The sequence below is a fragment of the Cervus elaphus genome, chromosome 20 (genome assembly GCF_910594005.1).
Source record: "Cervus elaphus chromosome 20, mCerEla1.1, whole genome shotgun sequence".
Lineage (NCBI taxonomy): Eukaryota > Metazoa > Chordata > Mammalia > Artiodactyla > Cervidae > Cervus > Cervus elaphus.
In genome coordinates this window covers 132,418,701-132,438,057 of record NC_057834.1, presented here as the reverse complement: position 1 = coordinate 132,438,057, position 19,357 = coordinate 132,418,701, and the positions used below count along the sequence as shown (strand labels likewise).

At 53.7% G+C, this 19,357-nt stretch overlaps 1 protein-coding gene across 1 annotated transcript in view; it reads right to left on the bottom strand.

Annotated features, from left to right (window-relative positions):
• The window catches only part of EFHD1 (EF-hand domain family member D1), a 44,646-nt gene extending 27,772 nt beyond the window's left edge, over positions 1-16,874 (bottom strand). Inside the window, exon 1 of the mRNA XM_043877634.1 lies at positions 16,156-16,874. Coding sequence (XP_043733569.1) covers positions 16,156-16,448 — 293 coding nt within the window. The 5' untranslated portion in view covers positions 16,449-16,874. The remainder of the gene's footprint in view (positions 1-16,155) is intronic.
• Between the last annotated feature and the right edge of the window lie 2,483 nt (positions 16,875-19,357).

Here is a 19,357-nt window from a genome sequence, read left to right as displayed (position 1 = left end):
TGCTTCTTCCAATAAGAGGCCAGCACCTTTACCATCTCATCCTCTGCCACTGGAGGAGATGGTTAGAAAACAGTCGATGGACATGAGTTTGAGCAAACTCCAGGAGACAGCAGAGGACAGAGGAGCCCGCGCGCTGCCGTCCATGGGGTCACAAAGAGTAGGACACGACTAAGGGACTGAACAGGCACGGCAGCAGCACCTCTACAGGCTGCAGACCAGCCCCCCGTAGGTCCACACACGGTGTCTGAAAGCTTATAATGAAAAGGAGGCTGGCAGGGCAGAGCTGAGGGGCCACCCCCACCCCTGCAGAGCAGCCACCGTGAGCTCAGGGCCCCGCAAGACAGCAGAGGGGACGCAGAGTCAGGCCGCTGCTACCGAGGGTGTTGAGAGAAGCAGGGAAACCTGCTTTGTCCCAAATGCCTTCAGCGGGAGCACACAGCCCCCACCAGGGACCCTCCACACGGGTTCAGGAGAGGGAGCCGAGGGTGAGCCTAGCTCCCCCAGCCTTGTGCTCTCAGGCTGCAAAAGGCTTCAAACTGGGAGGTTTCAACTACATGCAAATTCTCCCTCTGACGCCAGCACCCCAGGGCTGGCACAAAGAAAGCCAGGCCCCCTCGACCACCCCCCACCCCAGAGGAACGTGCCAGTGACACCAGTTAACAGGTCAGGAGTGCAAAGTGCTTCAGCCACACGCAGGGCCCAGGTGCCAAGAACCCTCTGGCCACGAGTGACGGGGTAGGGAGGGATGAGCCCTGGAAAGCTTCTGACCTGGCAAATGAAGCAGGGCACAGTTGGGTCCACGGGAGCCCGAGTGGGCTCCTCCTAAGGAAGGCGGAGGATGGCAGGAGATGGGAGTGTGTTCCTGCTGTCAGACATCCCTGGTTCAAGGTCCCGGTGACGTCCTGGGCTGTGTGTCCTTGGTTGGGTTTTGTCTGGGTTTTGCCCCAGAGTGACTCCCTTGTCGCCAAGATCACAGGAAGGCAGATAAGCTCTCAGCTCATCAGCAAGGACTCCCCCCGCCCCTTATTTTTTTAAGTTTTGGCTCATTAAGAGAAAGACCCTAATCCTGGGGTCTCCCTTTGGTCCTCTTGAAATCAGGGCACCTTTGCTGGTTTTGGATAAATGCAGGCGGTTGGGGACTCAGTGTGGGAACAGGAACAGAGCAAGTGGGTCTGGGAATTGAGAGTTACCAGGCTATTCATCCAAAAGGAGGGTGAGAAGAAAGGGTGTCCCAGGGGACGCCTGTCGTGAGCACTCCCTGATGGAGGTCATGGGGGCCACAAGGGCACTCCTGATCGGAGGTGTGGAAATGAGCAGGGTAGGTTCTTTGCTGTAACAATGAGGTGCCTCCCCTTGGTTCCCAAAAAAGTGAAAAACACTGAAAGTCGCTCAGTTGTGTCTGACTCTTTGCAGCCTCATGGACTGTAGTCCATGGAATTCTCCAGGTCATAATACTGAAAGTGGGTTGCCTTTCCCTTCTCCAGGGGATCTTCCCAACCCAGGGATGGAACCCAGGTCTCCCACATTGCAGGTGGATTCTTCACCAGCTGAGCCACCAGGGAAGCCCTTGGCTCCCAACAGCTCCCATAAAAGCCCTGATGGGCTGGGAAACTGGGCCCAAGGGGGCCCCTGGAAACCTAGTTGTCCTGGGAATTCCCAGGAGCCCTGTGGATCATGGGGGATGGGTGACCCCAAACAACTAGGGGTTTCCACACCCGGACCCGGCCGGGCCTGGGGCAGCCCTGGCAGTGATGCACACCACCTTGAGTCAGGGAGGGACATGGCCGGGGGAGACCCTGAGGGAGGGGGAGGCCAGGGATCGTGGGCCCAGAGGAAGTGGGCTGTGGGCGACTCAGCTGTCCCTCCCAACAGAAAGGAAGACGCCCAGGCTGGCAACCCCTGGGTCCTCAGAGCCTCCGCCTCCACCCACCACTTCCCAGCCAGCAGCTCCTCCCCAGGCCCCGCCTCTGGGCTGGCACCACCTTAAATCCCGCAGCCCTGCTGGGGGCCCAGACCTGCAGCTCCCTCAGTGGAAAGAACCTGGGGCTGCAACCTAGGAGTGACCTAATTAAGGCTGCCACCGCACACCGGGTGGTCACGCGATCTCGGGGACAACCTGAGAAGGTGGTCACTCTCCTTGTTCCACGTCTCACTTACAGGCCCGTCTGAGCCCACGTGGCCTGCGGGTGGTGGGGCTGCCAGAGGGCCCTGCAGCACCCCATGGCAGGCTCCCACTCCTGACAACCCTGCGGGCTGGGAAGCTCCCCTGGGGCCGTATTTAGGGTCTTGGGACAGCTCCAGAACAGAGATCAGATCTCTCTACAGAGGTCCAGGCTCCCCCGCCCTGCCTGTGGCCGGGGGTCCAGCCCTGGGGACTGAAGAAAGAAGTCAGCCACGCTCAGCCATGAAGGGCCGGGGAATTCCCTGATGGTTCCTGGTATGGGAACTAAGATCCCACCTGCTCTGCGGCTACTGAGTCCGTGAGCCTCAACTAGAGAGGAGCCTACGCCCTGGAACAAAGAGCCAAAAAAAAAAAAAAGAGCCAAGCCTGCTTTACCAGGATAAACACTATGGAGGGCGAGGGGAGCCTCCTAAGCATCAATAGTAACAGATTGGAGATGGGGGTTGGGGGATGGGGGAGATTGGGGGCTGTGGGCCCAACAGCCCAACTGGAGGGGGGCCTGGTGGGAGCAACTAGCGAGAGAGAAGAATGCAGTAGCCAGCCGTGACTGGCCTTAAGGGTCATCGTGAAGAGGCTGGACTGTGTCCCATGAGCAATAGGGAGTCACCGAATGTTGTGGGCTGTCCCCAACCCACACGGCTTCTCAAGAGGGAAGAAGGATAATGAGATCTGGGCTCTGGCACGTAGGATGGATCAGGGGAGGCCACGTAGGAGGTAGTAGCCCCGGGCGGGGAGTGGGTGTTCCCTCGAGACCTGGAAGTCAGGCGACCTGCCACCCAGGGCCCTGCCTGGCTGTGCAGGGGAGGGTGTCAAGGACGGCCGAGGGCTTCCCTGGTGGTCCAGTGGTGAAGAAGTGAAGTGACGTGAAAGTCGCTCAGTCGTGTCCGACTCTTTACCACCCAGTGGACCATAACAGTCCATGGAATTCTCCAGGCCAGAATACTGGAGTGGGTAGCCGCTCCTTTCTCCAGGGGATGTTACCAACCCAGGGATCGAACCCAGGTCTCCCACATTGCAGGTGGATTTTATTTTTACCAGCTGAGCCACCAGGGAAGCCCCAAACCACCTGCCAAAGTGGTAAAGAATCCACCTGCCAAAGCAGGGGACATGGGTTCTATTCCTGGTCCAGGAAGATCGCACATGCTGCAGAGCAACTAAGCCCGTGTCCCACAACTTCTGAAGCCCTCCCGCCTAGAGCCTGTGCTCTGCAACAAGAGAAGCCATTGCAATGAGCTGCTTGCTCACAGAAACGAAGAGCAGCCCCTGCTCACCACCGCTAGAGAAAGCCCGAGCAGAGCAAGGAAGACCCTTCTGCAGGGGATCTTCCCGACCCAGAAATTGAACCCGCATCTCTGTGTTGCCTGCACTGGCAGGCAGATTCTTTACCACTAAGGCCACCTGGGAAGCAGTGAAGACCCAGAACTGCTAAAAACAAATTAGCTATTTTTTTTAAAAAAGGATGGTTAAGATTTGGTGGCACAGGAGACAAGAACACGGGCCATCTGGGTTCAAACCCCAGCTCCGCCACTTACACAAGATGTCATGCTGGGCAAGATTCTAGCTTCTCTGCGCCTGTTTCCCCATCTTTAAAATGGGATGCTGAAAGCACCCACCTCCTCAGCTGACGATGTAGAAACGCTAAGAACAGTGCCGCACAGAACCGCAGGTGCTCTGCTAGTGGTGGCTCTGATGGACAGGAATCAATCAGAGTGTAACTTCCTACAGCTAGCCGTGGCAGGAAAGGGTGCGGGGAGCACGCGTCATTTAGGGAGGGGACAGAGACCCTGTCACCGAGGCCAAGACAGACAGAGTTGCACAGGATCAGGGCCAGCACCTCTCCAAGGCTGGGACAGAGCTCACCCGGTCCCTGAGGGCACTGAGTTGGGCTTGTCATCAGCCAGACCTCCTTGGTAGAGGACTGATGACCGGGGTCCACCGTCCCAGGCACAGTGCCAGGTGGGGCCGGGGGATCCCCGGGAGCTGACACCCCAAGGCTGGGATCAACCACAGCCCTGGGGTCCCTTGCCATTCTGACCAGGAAGGGGCGGCAGGGCCAGCCTTGGGCACGTGAGAGTTTCTAAGTCCTGAACGACATCCTCTACTTCCTGCAAACCTGACCCAAGCTGGCAGAGCGCGAGGATGTATTGTTAACTAGAGGCAGCCTTGTACGGGGACAGACCACCCAGTCTTTGCTTCCAAAAATCAAAGGATTGACTTTCATTTAGCAACACACGGAGCCGCCAGACTGGGACTGAAAGAAAGCAAAGCCAGGTCAGGACCTCCCCCCCGGCCCTGGACACACACAGCGACCCACCCACGACTTGCACAAATGCCTCCCCACAGAGAAGGGCCGATAGCAAGACAACATCAGACAGCTACACTTTCAAAGGGCGCAAGAGCCATTAGTGTAAGGAGACGCCCACCGAAGAGGGCGCTGGCCCCAAGCACTCCCACCTCTCCACCTGGAGACCTCCTAAAAGAAGAAGAAATCAGAAATGATAAAGATAATAAAGGAGCATTGGGGGGGGGGGGCGTGGTGTGCTGGTCTAAAAACTTGAGATGAAGAACGCCGCCTCTAACCATGGGGCTCAAGGAGGCAGACACCCAAGGCCAAGGTCTTAGTGCAACCAACTTAGCTTTCACTCTCCTTCTCATCTGGAGTTTTTAAGCTCTCCTCCCCCCCCCTTTTTTTTTTTTTGGCTGTACCACTCAGTTTGTGGGATCTTGGTTCCCTGACCAGGGATTGAACCTGTGCCCCCTGCAGTGGAAGGGCAGAGTCCTAACCACTGGACCACTAGGGAAGTCCCTAAGTTCTCCCTGACCACAGCCCGGCTCAAACACACCTTGGCCACTGCTCAGAGGAAGGAGCACCGAGGCAGCCCTCCAAGGGCTCCCAGCTGCCTGGTCCTCTGAGTTGGCGAGAGAAGCAGACAGACCTGTTGCTCCTGCTCCAGCAACAATCTTCCAGAAGCAACTCTGGGTCCTGGGTTCCGGGCTCACTCTGTGGTCCACATCCACTTCTGGCTCCTTTTCCCCTGGGGGCTTGAGGTCCACCCCAGCCAGCGAAACCCCGGGCCACAGACAGAGAGAAAGGCCAAGAAATGAAGAAGGGGATGAACGAGGCCATCAAAGACTCACAGGGCTCAGCATTCAGAAGTTTCCAAAACAACGGCCTTGAATAGGGGCTGGCACACTACAGCCTGCAGGCAAACCCCACTCACCAAGTTTGCTCTGGACGCAGCCATGCTGGTGAGTTTAGGTTCCTGGACGTACTGTCTGCAGCTAATGTCTATCACGGTGGCCAAGAGGCCCTAGGGACCCCACAAGGTCAAGCATATTTACCACCTGGCCCTTTACAGACCAAGCTGGCCCAACCCTGGTCCAGAAGGAACCTTGATGGTCATCTAGCCCACCCCCCAGCCTCCCAAGAACTTCCCAACCCTTTCCTACTGCAAACCTCTCACTCTATGAAGACAGACCACCCACCATCCATTGGAACTCCAGACAAAGGGGCTTACCACCTTTGAGATCATTCCTTCCATTGCTCCACAACTGCAACCATGAGAAAGTTCTTTCTTCTCTACACTGAATCAAGGCTGTATCTTTCACTGCAGCTTCATGGCCCACCTTCTGCTCCCTGAGGTCAAGCAGGTCCCCACCAGACTTCAAGCTCCCAGCCCCCATCCTCTGGCTCCAAGAGGCCTTTGATCCATCAAGGGCCCAACCCCCTTCCCAGTCCTGGCTGGCTGCTCCTCCCTGGCTATGTCCAGAAAGACCATGACCACCCTCCTGAATGCAGCATCCCCCAGGGTCTGCTAGGCTACATGGGGTGTCTTATACATGGCTTTCCTGGGATTTGAATCCTTCCCTGTCAAACAGTATTGTGGTCAAACCATCCCACTGTTCAAAGTTTGTTGAGTGTCTCAAGGGCAGAAACCCCTCCAGATCAATCCATACAACTCCAGTACCTGGCATGTGCTTCACTGAATGAATGAGAAAGCTGAATGAATGAATAGGTGATGACAGGAGATGAGAAAGAGATTCATCATTATCACCATTATTACCATTCCACAGAAGCAGACATCAGCAAACAGACACTGCTGGCCACAGGAGCCCAGGGGTGGCAGCACGGAAGAAGGGGTCACAGAAGGTCCAGGCAGCCTGGGAACCTAGGAAGGATTTACCAGGGGGCCCCGGGTCTGCGTCTTGGGGCCACTGAGTACAGGTCAGGACTGCAGGATGGCACAGTCCACATTCCAAGTCACTCAGGTCCCCCTGTACACAGGCCTTCCAAGGAGCATCTGAGACTTAAGACCAAGGTGCCCTTCAGTCATCAACACTCAGGGGACACAGAAGCAGGAGGGAAGGCAGAGGTTTGTTCCAGGAGGACTCCATGATGAGGCCAACGCTGTGTGTGAGAGAGTGTGAGTGAGAATGCCGCTTGTAATGTGTGAGCCTTCGAGAGTGCACGTTGTCCACAGCTATCCATGAAGCAGGCAGCCAATAGCAAGCTGTGCAAAATCCAGTGTGAGTGCTGGGCTCCTCCACTGAGTATCTCTGCCCAAGAAGACAGGTCCGGCAGCCACTAGCTCCGGAGATTTGATTCATGCAACACATCCTGAGAGACCCCCTGGGTCAGCTGAACTGTAAAACCGCACGTGACGTGGCCCATGTCCACCAAACTCCCCAAATCCAGTGGAGGAAGGTATTTCTATTCACTAGTTAGACTAGGGCAGGGAGGTGTTATAGCGCTAAGGGTGTAAATATGGTTAGAGTCCCCTGGACCTTAAAGCTTCGAACGTGCTCAGTCACTCAGTTGTATCCGACTCTTTGTGACCCTATGGACTGTAGCCCGCCAGGTCCTCTCTCTCCATGGGATTTTCCAGGCAAGAATACTGGAGTGGGTTGCCACTTCCTCCTCCAGGGCATCGTCCCGATCTAGGGCTCGAACCCGAGTCTCCTGCATTGGCAGGCGGATTCCTTTATTGCAGGCAGATTCTTTTACTGCTGAGCCATCCGGGAAGCCCTGAAGCCTTGACACCAGGCACTTAATTAATTTTGCAAGGGAGAAAAGGAAAAAGACTTTTTATTTTTGCCTCATGTAGGATTTTAATAAGTCCCTCGAATTCTCACAAAACAGGATGCTCAGTAATCAGGAGGGTGGCGGAGATGTCCCCAAGAGAGGAGGTGAGGAGCAAGGAATGAGAAAGAAGGAAGCTCTCTGCAAAGATAAAACTGCCAAAAACTGCGCCACCTCCTTCCAGCTCCTCCCACGTCACCCAAGCAGGGCAAAAAAACCAGCGCTTAAACCCCTGTAAGAAATAGTTCCCAGTTACAGCATCTTTCTGCCAGAGACCAAGGCCTCCAACAGAAGCCGACCTGGCTGGGTTCTGGCTGACCACTCGCCAGGAATTCAGACAAGCCCTGGGTTCTCCTGCCCCACCTTCAACCAAAACAGTCAAACGTGCATAATCCAGTGCAGGTGAGGGAATTTCAACTCTAAGGTGGATCACTTTGCACTCAATCAGGAGAGTCAGAAGCCCTTGCCTTTCTCTAAGGGGGAAAAAAAAGCACTTAATGTCCGGTTATTTCCACACACCTTTCCCTGTGTAGAAGGCAATTCACTCGAGAGATACAGATAAGAGTGGTGGACTGCCTCCCCTCCCCCTTCCCTAGTAAACCTTAACGTGACTCCCTTCACCCCTTTAGCAAATTCCCAGCCTTCCATCTCCACATCTCTTCCTCCTTCTTCCTCAGAGAAAAATCGAGGGAGAAGAAAAAGAAACTGGGGTTGGGGGAGACGAGAAATGAAGAATTCCAGGACAGCCCCGCCTTTTTGGAGTTCAGTGGTGACGGGGCGTCCATGACATCATCATTTCGGATTCTGAATAAAAAGACAACTTTCCCATAGCCAAATGCTCCTCTCCCCACCCTCTCTGTGGGGAATTGAAACACAAGCATTTAGTGTGCTGCAAAAACATCACAGCTGCATTTTTAAGATGCTGTATTTGGGTCCTGCCTTTAATGGTTGCCCTCATTACCTCCCTTTGAACGGGGCCTCTGGATAAGCCCAGGGTAATTAAAATTTCCTGTCTAACCTTGACCGCTCCACCAGCTCCTATTACAGTCCTGGATACACACTGTAGAGTCAGTTCCTTCGGGGCCCTCTCCCTCTTCGTTTAAAATCAGGCCACTATTCTCTGGGCCGAGGCTATCCAGTAACACGCTTGGCGAAGGAAAGGGAACTTTTTCTGGCTGGGCTGGTGATGCCTCTGGCTTCCCACACTCATTAAAAAATTCTCTCTCTTCTATAACACACCAGGTCCCAACAATATAAAGACAAATGACCCCCACTCCAAGGATCCACTATGTTCACAGGCTGGCAAGAATCTAGGGAGGTTTTAAAACCTTGAACATGTAAGAAATCCCTAGGCAAAATACTTTTAAATAGTATTTAAGAGATCAAAGCACGTTTTGCAATGTCTATGCGAATAGAGCCCCAGACAAAAAGAATGGGCATACTCCGATCTGGTCAAGTCAGGTTCTGGGCAAACTCAAAGGCGACATCACAATCTGGATCTAGAGACTGATTAGAAGTGAAATTCTTGCTGAAAGTAAGTGCACTCCTGGCACAAGTCGGGGTTTTCTGCTGGTTTTGTTTATTTTTTTGCAGTTAAATGGCAACTCCATCTGATCCCCCTTCTGTTGGGGTAGGAATCATTCTGGCTTGGGTTACGTCTCAGACAATTCCTAAATCACCTAAATAACCTAACGTGGTTACGACTCTGACATTCCTGAACTCGAGGGCTCCTTGGCAGGGCGTCCCCACCACTGCACTCTCCCAGGAGGTCAGGACGAGGCAGTCATGGTGCACACGAACTGGACACCTCTGCCCACCCTCAATAATGGGCTGAAGGCGGTCCCCTCAAAATTCACAGCCACCCAGAACTGCAGGATGTGATCTCTTGCAAATAGGATCTTTGCAGACGTGGTAAAGTGAATTAGGATGAAGCCATACTGTGGAATTCCCTGGTGGTCCAATGGTTAGGACTCCGCACTTCAACTGCAGGAGGGGAGGGTTTGATCCCTGGTTGGGGGACAAGGATCCCCCACGTCCCTCAGCATGGCCACAACTACTGGGAGTCACAACTACTGAGTCCAAGCACTGCAACTACTGAAGCCCATGTGCCTAGAGCCTGTGCTCTGCACCAAGAGAAGCCTCTGCAATCAGGAGCCTGTGAACTGCTCGCCACAATGAGAGAAAGCCTGGGCAAAGCAATGAAGACCAGCACAACCAAAAAAAAAAAATAGATGATGAAATCACTGGATTCGGGTGAGCCCTAAATCCAATGACAGGTGTCTATACAAGAAGGCCACATGAAGACAACACACAGGGAGAATGCCACGAGGCTATCAAGGCAAAGACTAGAGTGATGTGTCTATAAGCCCGGGATGCCAAGGATTGTTGGCAACCACCAGAAGCTAGAAGAGGCATGAAGCATTCTTCCCTAGAGCCTGTAGAGGGAGTGTGGCCCAGCTGACACCATGACTTCAGTTTCCAGCTGCCAGAATGGTGAGAAAACACATCTCTCTTGTTTTAAGGCACCAGCTTGCGGTCCCTGTTACAGCAGCCCTGGGACTCGCATCCACTCACCCCGCAGTGCAGTGAGTAAATCCCTTCAATAAACCCCCTGGGTGCAGTCCCAGAGGGACCAATAACCCAGCAAGCGGCCACACTCCATGTCCACGCTCCACAGCTCAAGCTGCAGGAGAAATCAGCTTCAGAGGACAAACCAGACATTGCAAAGTGTTTGCAAACTGTTCAACAAAACGGACAACACAGAATCTGCATATCCACCCAAATTACAGTCGTGAAAATTAGTGACTCAAACCTACTGGCCTCACCATAGGCCAAGCATTGCACTAACAGCTTCACATACATGAATGCATTTAATTTCCACAATAATCTCACAAGGCAGGTGCCATTCTATCCCCACCTGACAGAAAGGGAAACTGAGGCACAGAGCCTTCAGGTAACCTGCCTAAAGTAACCTTTGAAGTTGCAAGTGGTAGAGTCAGGTTTGAATCCAGGGAGCCTGGCTCCAAGTTCATGTTCTTAACAGTCTCGCAACACTGCTTCTGCAATGGATAAAATATGGAAAGCACAGAAAACAAGTTAATGTGTTATGTTTTCTTTGAGATTTTTCACACGATTTTTTTTCACTTTAAGCATAAAAAGCAAAGGAAGTAGAAAAAGGGAGGAAGAGGTATTTTTCCAGTAGTCATGTACGGATGTGAGAGTTGGACCATAAAGAAGGTTGAACGCCAAAGAACGGATGCTTTTGAATTGTGGTGCTGGAGAAGACTCTTGAGAGTCCCTTGAACTGCAGGGAGATCAAATCAGTCAAACCTAAAGGAAAACAATCTTGAATATTCATTGGAAGGTCTGATTCTGAAGTTGAAGCTCCAGTACTTTGGCCACCTGATGCGAAGAGCCGACTCACTGGAGAAGACCCGGATGCTGGGCAAGACTGAAGGTGGGAGGAGAAGGGGACGACAGAGGATGAGATGGTTGGATGGCATCACCGACTCAATGGACACGAGTTTGAGTGAGCTCCAGGAGATAGTGGAGGACAGGGAGGCCTGGTGTGCTTCAGCCAAAGGGGTCACAAAGGATCAGACAAGACTTAGTGGCTGAACAACAACAATGAGGTATGCTTCAGGTGGAGCAGACACGTGGCAATGACCAGCTTCTGGCTGGACAAGGTGACGCCGTAGCAACACATTCACAGGGCGGGGAGAGGATCAGGGTGGGGTGAGCATGCCCAGGAGGCATAGGCACCTGGAAGACCCCCACGAAGTGCTTTTCTTACCCAGCCCTCAGAGAGCAGCTGCAGAAAAGGTTCAGTGCAGGAGTGACCGGCTTGTGAAGGGGGCTGTGAACAAAAATGAGGTTTTCAAGAGGACTTACGTAGATGTAGTTTTTTTTTTTTAAGTCATGCAGTTTTTGTTTTTTTTAAGTCATGTAGGACAGCAGGAAGAGGGAAACATGAAAGAGGGCCAGCAGGAAAGCTGGGCTGAGCTGCGAGCAAAGCTGGGATCAAGGACCTCACCAACTGCAAAGGGCACCTCCAGGAAGGTGGCAGTGCCAGGCCAGCAGGTGGCAAATCCCCAGATGCCAGGCCCCACTGCAGCCTTCCCGGGTAAGAGGGGGATGAGGACTGAAGGGCAGAGCTGAGTCAGAGGGTCCAGGTGACAAACACCCCCAGGCTGGGAGCTCCTGACCCTGGTGGGGTGAGGGGAGCAAGATTTCAGCTGCCTCGCAGGGGAGAAAGCTGGGCAGGAGCCCCTGAGGGGGGACCCTGTCACGCTCAGGTGGACGCTCACGGGGGTCAGGGCCAAGGAGTCCCTGTTTGTGCCGGTGTGGGTAGCAGGGCAGGGAGGGTTTCGGACACCGACATGGGGCTTGGAGCCAAAGCTGGGAACAGCTCTCAGCAAAACGCCCCTGTTTCATGTCTCAGGCTGACTTGGCATTCGTCACCCACTCCTCTCAGTTCTCAACAAACCTTTGAAAGAGGGCTTTCCTGGGAGCTCAGTGGGAAAGAATCTGCCTGCCAGTGCAGGAGACGTGGGTTCTATCCCTGATCTGGGAAGATCCCACATGTGGCAACTAAGCCCGTGAGCCAGAACTGCTAAGCCTGTGCTCTGGAGCCTGGGAGTCAAAACTACTGAAGCCCCGATGCCCTAGAGCCGGTGCTCCACAACAAGAGAAGCCACGGTGGTGAAAAGTTCAGGCACTGCAACCAGAAAAAAGCCCACGCAGCAACGAAGACCCGGCTCAGCCAAAAATAAATTTTAAAAACTTAAAAAAAAAACCTTGAAAGAAACAGCTGCCCCCATTTTACAGAGGAAGAGCGAGATGTGGTTAAGCAACTTGCCCACGATCACAGTGAATGACCCTGGAATGGGGGTGGGGGGGGCTCTGTCTGTACCCTCTCCAAACTCAAAATGGATAATTGGGTCTTGATACTAGATTTAAGGGGGGCTTCCCAGATGATGCTAGTGATAAAGAACCCACCTGCCAATGCAGGAGACCCGGGTTCAATCCCTGGGTGGGGAAGATCCCCTAGAGAAGGGCATGGCAACCCACTCCAGTATTCTTGCCTAGAGAATCCCATGGACAGAGGAGCCTGGAGGGCTACAGTCCATGGGGTTGCAGAGTCGGACACGACTGAAGTGACTTAAGCCCAGCGCAGCACTACACTTGGTGGGGAGGGAGGGGTCTTTCCAAACCACCGTCAGGGAAAGCATGATTCCCCCAGTGGTCCCTGCCCTTGGCAGTCACAGCAGCTACCTGGCCTTCACCGGAAGGTGGTATTTTCATCACAGTGCACCCACCTGCTTCCTCAGCAAGAGCCCCACTGCCAAGCCCTCTGCCAGTCACCGGGCAGGTGGCTCAGGCCCGGCCAATCAGAGCAAGGAATTCCTCTGGCAGCAACAACAGATTCGGAGCGAACCAGAAACAACAGTAAAGCTACAAAAGACACACACACGATAAGGCCTTTGCTATGGTTACCTTTCCCGCTGGACCTACGGGAGCTGCTGTGGCCACACCGCCACCTCCAGGGATAAGCCACCTGAGAAGGGGGACCACACAGAGAGGAAGCTGGCTTCAGAAAAAGACATGAAGCTCTGAGGGCATCATTTGAGCTCCCAGATCCAGCCATACCTGACACCAGCCCTTTTTTCTTAATTTCTTGAGCCCATTAATGCCCTTTTCACTTCTGCCAGTTTTGGTTGCAAGTGGCAGAAAACCCCACCTAGACTTGTGGCTGACACAGTAGCGCTGGAGAAAGAAGTCCCACACTTGACTTGGCTGCCAGTTCTTCAGGACCCTAGACCACACACTGCCTGCCCTTTAGCTTGACCTTCTTTCAGCATCTGTTTCCTCATCGGTGCCATCTTGCTTGATCTCCCAAGCTCCTCTGATTGTGTTCAATTCAGTCCAGCTCTTTGAGACCCCATGGACTGCAGCAAGCCAGGCCTCCCTGGCCATCACCAACTCCCAGAGTTTGCTCACACTCATGTCCATCAATTCTGTGATGCCATCCAACCTTCTGATTGTGTGGACTCCCTTTATTACTCTTAGGCAGCCAACAAACAAACAGCCTTTCAAAGTCTGTTCTACGGAAAAAACATAATAATAATAAAAATAAACAAATGAAAGAAATCTAAATGACCCCAAGGCGAGAAGAATATGATGGTCCCTGTGATGCCCTCTCTAAAGCCACCTGGACTGGGAGGAACCGCTGGGCCCTGGGAGCAGTCAGTCGGGGAACAGTATGCCAGGAAAGGCATAACCCCAAATAAGTTAAAGGGGTGCTGACAAACCATGCACTTTTCAGTCTCTGCCCCAGTCACAGTCTTCTGCCTCGACTCAGCCCTCCTTGCCGTGTTAAGTCACTTCATTCATCTCAGATTCTGTGTGATCCTAGGGACTGTAGCCCCCAGGCTCCTCTGTCCATGGGAGTCTCCTGGCAAGAATACTGGAGTGGGTTGCCATGCCCTCCTCCAGAGGGTCTTCCCCACCCAGGTTCAGACCACGTCTCTTATGTCTTCTTTCCTGGAGAAGGAAACGGCAACCCACTCCAGAAAGCTTGCCTGGAAAATCCCAAGGACGGAGGAGCCCAGTAGGCTAGAGTCTATGGGGTTGCCAAGAGTCGGACAGAACAGAGCGACTTCACTTTCTTTCTTTCTTCTTTGTCTTCTTACCACTAGCGCCACCTGAATGTTGAGCTTTAAGCCAACTTTTTCACTCTCCTCTTTCATTTTCATCAAGAGGCTTTTTAGTTCCTCTTCACTTTCTGCCATAAAGGGTGGTGTCATCTGCATATCTGAGGTTATTGATATTTCTCCTGGCAATCTTAATTCCAGGTTGTGCTTCTTCCAGCCCAGCATTTCTCATGATGTACTCTGCATATAAGTTAAATAAGCCGGGTGACAATATACAGCCTTGACGTACTCCTTTTCCTATTTGGAACCAGTCTGTTGTTCCATGTCCAATTCTAACTGTTGTTTCCTGATGGGGAGACAGTGGAAACAGTGTCAGACTTTATTTTTTTGGGCTCCAAAATCACTGCAGGTGGTGACTGCAGCCATGAAATTAAAAGAAGCTTACTCCTTCGAAGGAAAGTTATGAACAACCTAGATAGCATATTAAAAAGCAGAGACATTACTTTGCCAACAAAGGTCTGTCTGGTCAAGGCTATGGTTTTTCCAGTGGTCATGTATGGATGTGAGAGTTGGACTGTGAAGAAAGCTGAGTGCCGAAAAATTGATGCTTTTGAACTGTGGTGTTGGAGAAGACTCTTGAGAGTCCCTTGGACTGCAAGGAGATCCAACCAGTCCATCCTGAAGGAGATAAGTCCTGAGTATTCATTGGAAGGACTGATGCTGAAGCTGAAACTCCAGTACTTTGGCCACCTCATGTGAAGAGTTGACTCACTGGAAAAGACCCTGATGCTGGGAGGGATTGGGGGCAGGAGGAGAAGGGGACGACGGAGGATGAGATGGCTGGATGGCATCACCGACTCGATGGGCATGAGTTTGAGTAAACTCCGGGAGTTTGTGATGGACAGGGAGGCCTGGCATGCTGTGATTCATGGGGTCGCAAAGAGTCGGACACGACTGAGCGAATGAAATGAACTGAGCGCCACCTGGGAAGCCCCAGAGCTCCTTAATGGCCCAAATTAGACCCACCAGGTGTTAACTCCAGAGAACAAAGCCTGGAAGCGAGGGACCGGGAAATTAGGGTGTCAAGGAAGCCGAGGAGGCGGTGGCTCCGGGTACCAATCTGCCGACCTCGGTGCCGAGGCTGGAGCCGGACACGGTCCGGCCTCAGCAAGGGGCTCAGGCTCCCGCCACATAGCGCCGGCCACAGCGCCTTTAAATAGAACCTCCGCGGGTAGGACAAACACATTCCAAGCGCTTTTTAAATCGCCCCAAGCAAGACCTGGCCGGCGGCCTCCGGTCCCCCCAGGCATTTCCCGGTCTTGGCGTAATTCTCCAACAAATATTAATAGCTCAGTTGGGAGCTTATGGTGTGCAAAATACTTTCTGGCCTTAAAAGGCAGGATGATTTCTTCTCCCCACTCTCCAGATGAAGAAACTGAGGCCCGGGGAGCTGCCACACTACGAGGCCGACTACTAGTACAAGCCTCCAGGCAACGCTGCCTCCATCGTCCGGGGTTGGGGCTTCCGCGAGGGGCACGACCGGAATGAGCCCCCGCCGGACCAGCTGCCAGCTGCCGTGTCCGGTTCCGACGGGCGCCTCCTGCCCAAGAGGCAAGAACGCGGAACACCGCCAAGGCGACGCCCCCGGGAGGCTCCCCAAACGCGCTAGCTCCCGGAACGTACTGATCTCCTGCGAAGAGTTTAACAAACTCCCAGTTCTCTGTCTCAGCGGGTACATCAAACCCCGCGCGGCATCCAAGGATAAGTTTCCTCCTTTGTTTTTAAAAAGATAAAGGACAAAGAGGCTAATTTCTCCCTCGGGAGATAAAGTTGGCAGGTGAGGCGCAGCGCGTCTCCGTTTCCTAGAAGTTGCGCGCTGGGCAAAATCTCCGAGCCCAGGCGGCGGAGGGGGCGGGACCCGCCGTCTGGACCCCTGAGCCCGGGACTCGGGCTCGGCGGCCCGAGCGGAACTTCTGAGCCGGGTCAGGGAGAACCGCAGCTCCTGCCCTCGGCGTCCCAGCCCGGCTGGATCGCCCACCACCGCCGCGCCGGGATCGCTGGGGGCGTGCGGGATCTGGGGGACGTTAGGGTTAAATGATAAAGAAACCCCTGCACTGGCCCCCTCCGTTCCACCCCAAGCGGGGCCTGGGACTCCGAGATACCGACCCACTGCCACCGCCCCCTCCCTACGGGGCTCCGGGTCCCCGGGTCCCCGGGGGCGCACGGCGCGGAGCGCTCACAGTTTGAACATGCTCTCCAGGTCCTTGATGAGGCGGCGGCTGAACTCCGGGAACTCCGAGTAGGGGTGGAAGACCTTGCAGCGGCGGGGCCGCGCCGCGCCCTCGTTGATGTCCAGCCGTCGGTTCAGCTGGGCGCTCAGCTCGGCGTCGGCTCTGGCGGTGGGCGCCCAGGCGGGCGGCTGCGGCTGGGGCTCGGGGTCTGGGGCGGCTCCGGGCGCGGGCTGGAGCCCGCTGTCCCCTTCCTCCCACTGCAGTCTCCGCTGCAGCTTGCTCGCCAGCTCCTCGCTGGCCATGGCCTCGGTGGATCCGGAGACTCAGGGACTGGGCGGACAGTGCGCTCCTGGGCGGCTGGCGACTCTGCGACACTTTGCCGAGACGGCGGGGACCCGGCGGTTGGGTGGAACCGTGGGCAGGCGGGGCGGAGCCGCGGCTTTAAGGAGGCGCTGTGGCTCGGGAACCGCCCGCCCCGGAGGCCACAGGTGCCCGCCTGTCCCGGGGATGTCGACCGGCCGAGCGCCTCTCGGGACGGGGCGCGGACCCTCGGATCAACCCTGAGCTTTCCGCCCGCCCCCCGGGGGCCCGGGGACCCTGGGGTCCTCCGGGAACGGCAGCGGGCGAAAGTTTCACTACCGTTCTGGCGGTTCCTTTCTCGTCCCCCAGAAGTGCCCCGACTGCCGGCGCTCGCGGCCGGCGACAGACTGGGGGTGGGGGGAGCCGAGCGCCCCCGAGTGACACCCGCGCGACCCCAGGACTGCGGGAGGCACCCCCGCCGCCACTGGCCGCGAGGTCCGGGAGAGGGAGGCGCCCTCATGGAGCGCGGGGAAGGGCGAGCTGACTTTTTAAACACTCGCTGTAAAGACATGTCTCCAAAACATACTAAAAATACTAAAAACAAATAAGCAAACAGAAAAAAAAAAAGGCAAGCAAGCAGAGAGGAACTCCTGGCTCTCTTGTGGTAAGACACCAGCGCCACTTTGGGGACTCTGACTTTTTCTGTGAAACACAAGAAAGTAAAAAAGAAGGTTGAAAATAAATAAGTCAGCATTTTAACACCATGGTAAAAAAAAAAAAAAAAAATCAGTCATTCCCTACAGAAGGCTGATGTGGATGGCTGTTACGTCAGCCAAGCCTTGAGAAAAATCTTGTAAACAACACTCTGCCCCTGAGGACTCTGTCCTGACTCTGTTCTGACTGCCTGGGGGCTGCTGCCCAGGGCCTGTCCCCACTGCTGGCTGTGGGCACCTGAGATCCAGGACCAGCCTTTGGCACTGGGGTGTGTAGGGGCACGAGGGGTCCTGGCAGGGATTCTTAGCATCTGGAGAGGCCTGTGTGTTTATTCCTTCAGCCCTCTGGCCCTTTGCCACACCATGGACTGTAGCCCACCAGGTTCCTCTGGCTGTGGGGATTCTCCAGGCAAGAATAGTAAAGTGAGTTGCCATGCTCTCTCCTCCAGGGGATCTTCCCGAAATATATATATATATCTATAAAATTAGGGAAAATATTAAATTTTTAAATAAAGTGATCAAATAGAACCTTTTCAACATCCCTACTGGGAAGCCCCATACCTACATACATACATATATATATATATATATAATTAGGGAAAAATTAAGTTTTTAAATAGTGTGATCAAATAAAATGTTTTTAACATCCCTATTGGGGCTTCCGAGGTGGCACTAGTGATAAAGACCCTTCCTGCCAATGCAGGAGACATAAGAGACAGTTTTGATCCCTGGTTCGCAACGATCCCCTGGAGGAGGGCCTGGCAACCCACTCCAGCATTCTTGCTTGGAGAATCCCCACGGGCAGAGGAGCTTGGTGGGTTATAGTCCATGGGGTCACAAAGAGTCACACATGACTAAGCTACTAACACACATATACATCAATACTACTGTGCAAATATGACTGATATTTTGTAAAATACATTTCTATGCACAGAAGAAGAAAAAAACTAAAGAGAGAGGGGCCAAATTATTATTTTTAAAAATAATTTTATTTATTGCTTGGCTATGCTCGGTCTTCGCCGATGCATGGGCTTTTCTGTAATTGTGGCAAGTGGTGGCTCCTCGCTAGTTGCAGGGCACGGGCCTCTCATTGTGGTGACGTCTCTTGCTGTGGAGCACTGGCTATAGGATGCTGGGGCTTCAGTAGGTGGGGCACGTGGACTCAGCAGCTTCAGCTTCCAGGCTCTAGACACAGGCTCAATAGCTGTGATGCATGGGCTTAGTTGCTCAATGGCGTGTGGGATCATCCCAGACCAGGGGTCGGACGCGTGTCTCCTGCATTGGCAGGCGGATTCTTTACCACTGAGCCACCAGAGAAGCCCGAGGTCAAATTATTAACCATTGTAAATGCTAGGAGTCCAGCCATTTCCGTCAACTGTTTTAATTCTCACTTCTCTGAATGTTCTACAATGACTACACAAAACTGCTGTAACCAGAAAACAAACATGATTGCTTGCAATGGAGCAGTACAAGGGGGAGGTGCGGTAGCTGTAGAGCCGTCGAAACCATTTTGCCTGTGTCATCCCATGAGTGGTTTATTTCACTAACATTCCTGGAGGATGGGTACAGGAGATTTTGCCTTTCTTCTGTCCATGGGATTCTCCAGGCAAGAATACTGGAGTGGGTTGCCATTCCCTTCCCCAGGGGATCTTCCCGACCCAGGGATCGAACCTGGGTCTCCTGAACTGCAGGTAGATTCTTTACCGTCTGAGCCATCAGAGAAGCCCCTTTGCATTTCACAGGGGAAATCAAATGTATTTTACCTCCAGGACTTCTTTTCAGTTCCCTATTGCAGTGTAACAAACCATCCCCAAACCTAAGGCCCAAACAACACCTTTACTTTGCTCACAAGTCTGCACTTTGGACAGACCTTCATGCGGAAGTCCCTTCTCTGATCCACCTGGTGCAAGCAGGGGTAGCTCAGAGGCTGGAGGGGAGAATCCATCTGAAGACTTATTCCCTCCCAGGTATGGACTGATGCTGGCTGATGCTTGGCCCTTCCTTGGAGCTGTTGACTAGAACACCTACAAATGGCCTGCGCTTCCTCCCAGCATGGTCGCTGGGTTCCCAGGGCGGGCTTGCAAAGAGGGAGAGTGAGGTAGAAACTTCATTGCCTCTTATGAATAGGATCAGAAATCACACAGCTCGACTCTATTGGTCAGAACAGTCATAAAGGAGAGAGGACATGCATCTCCTGT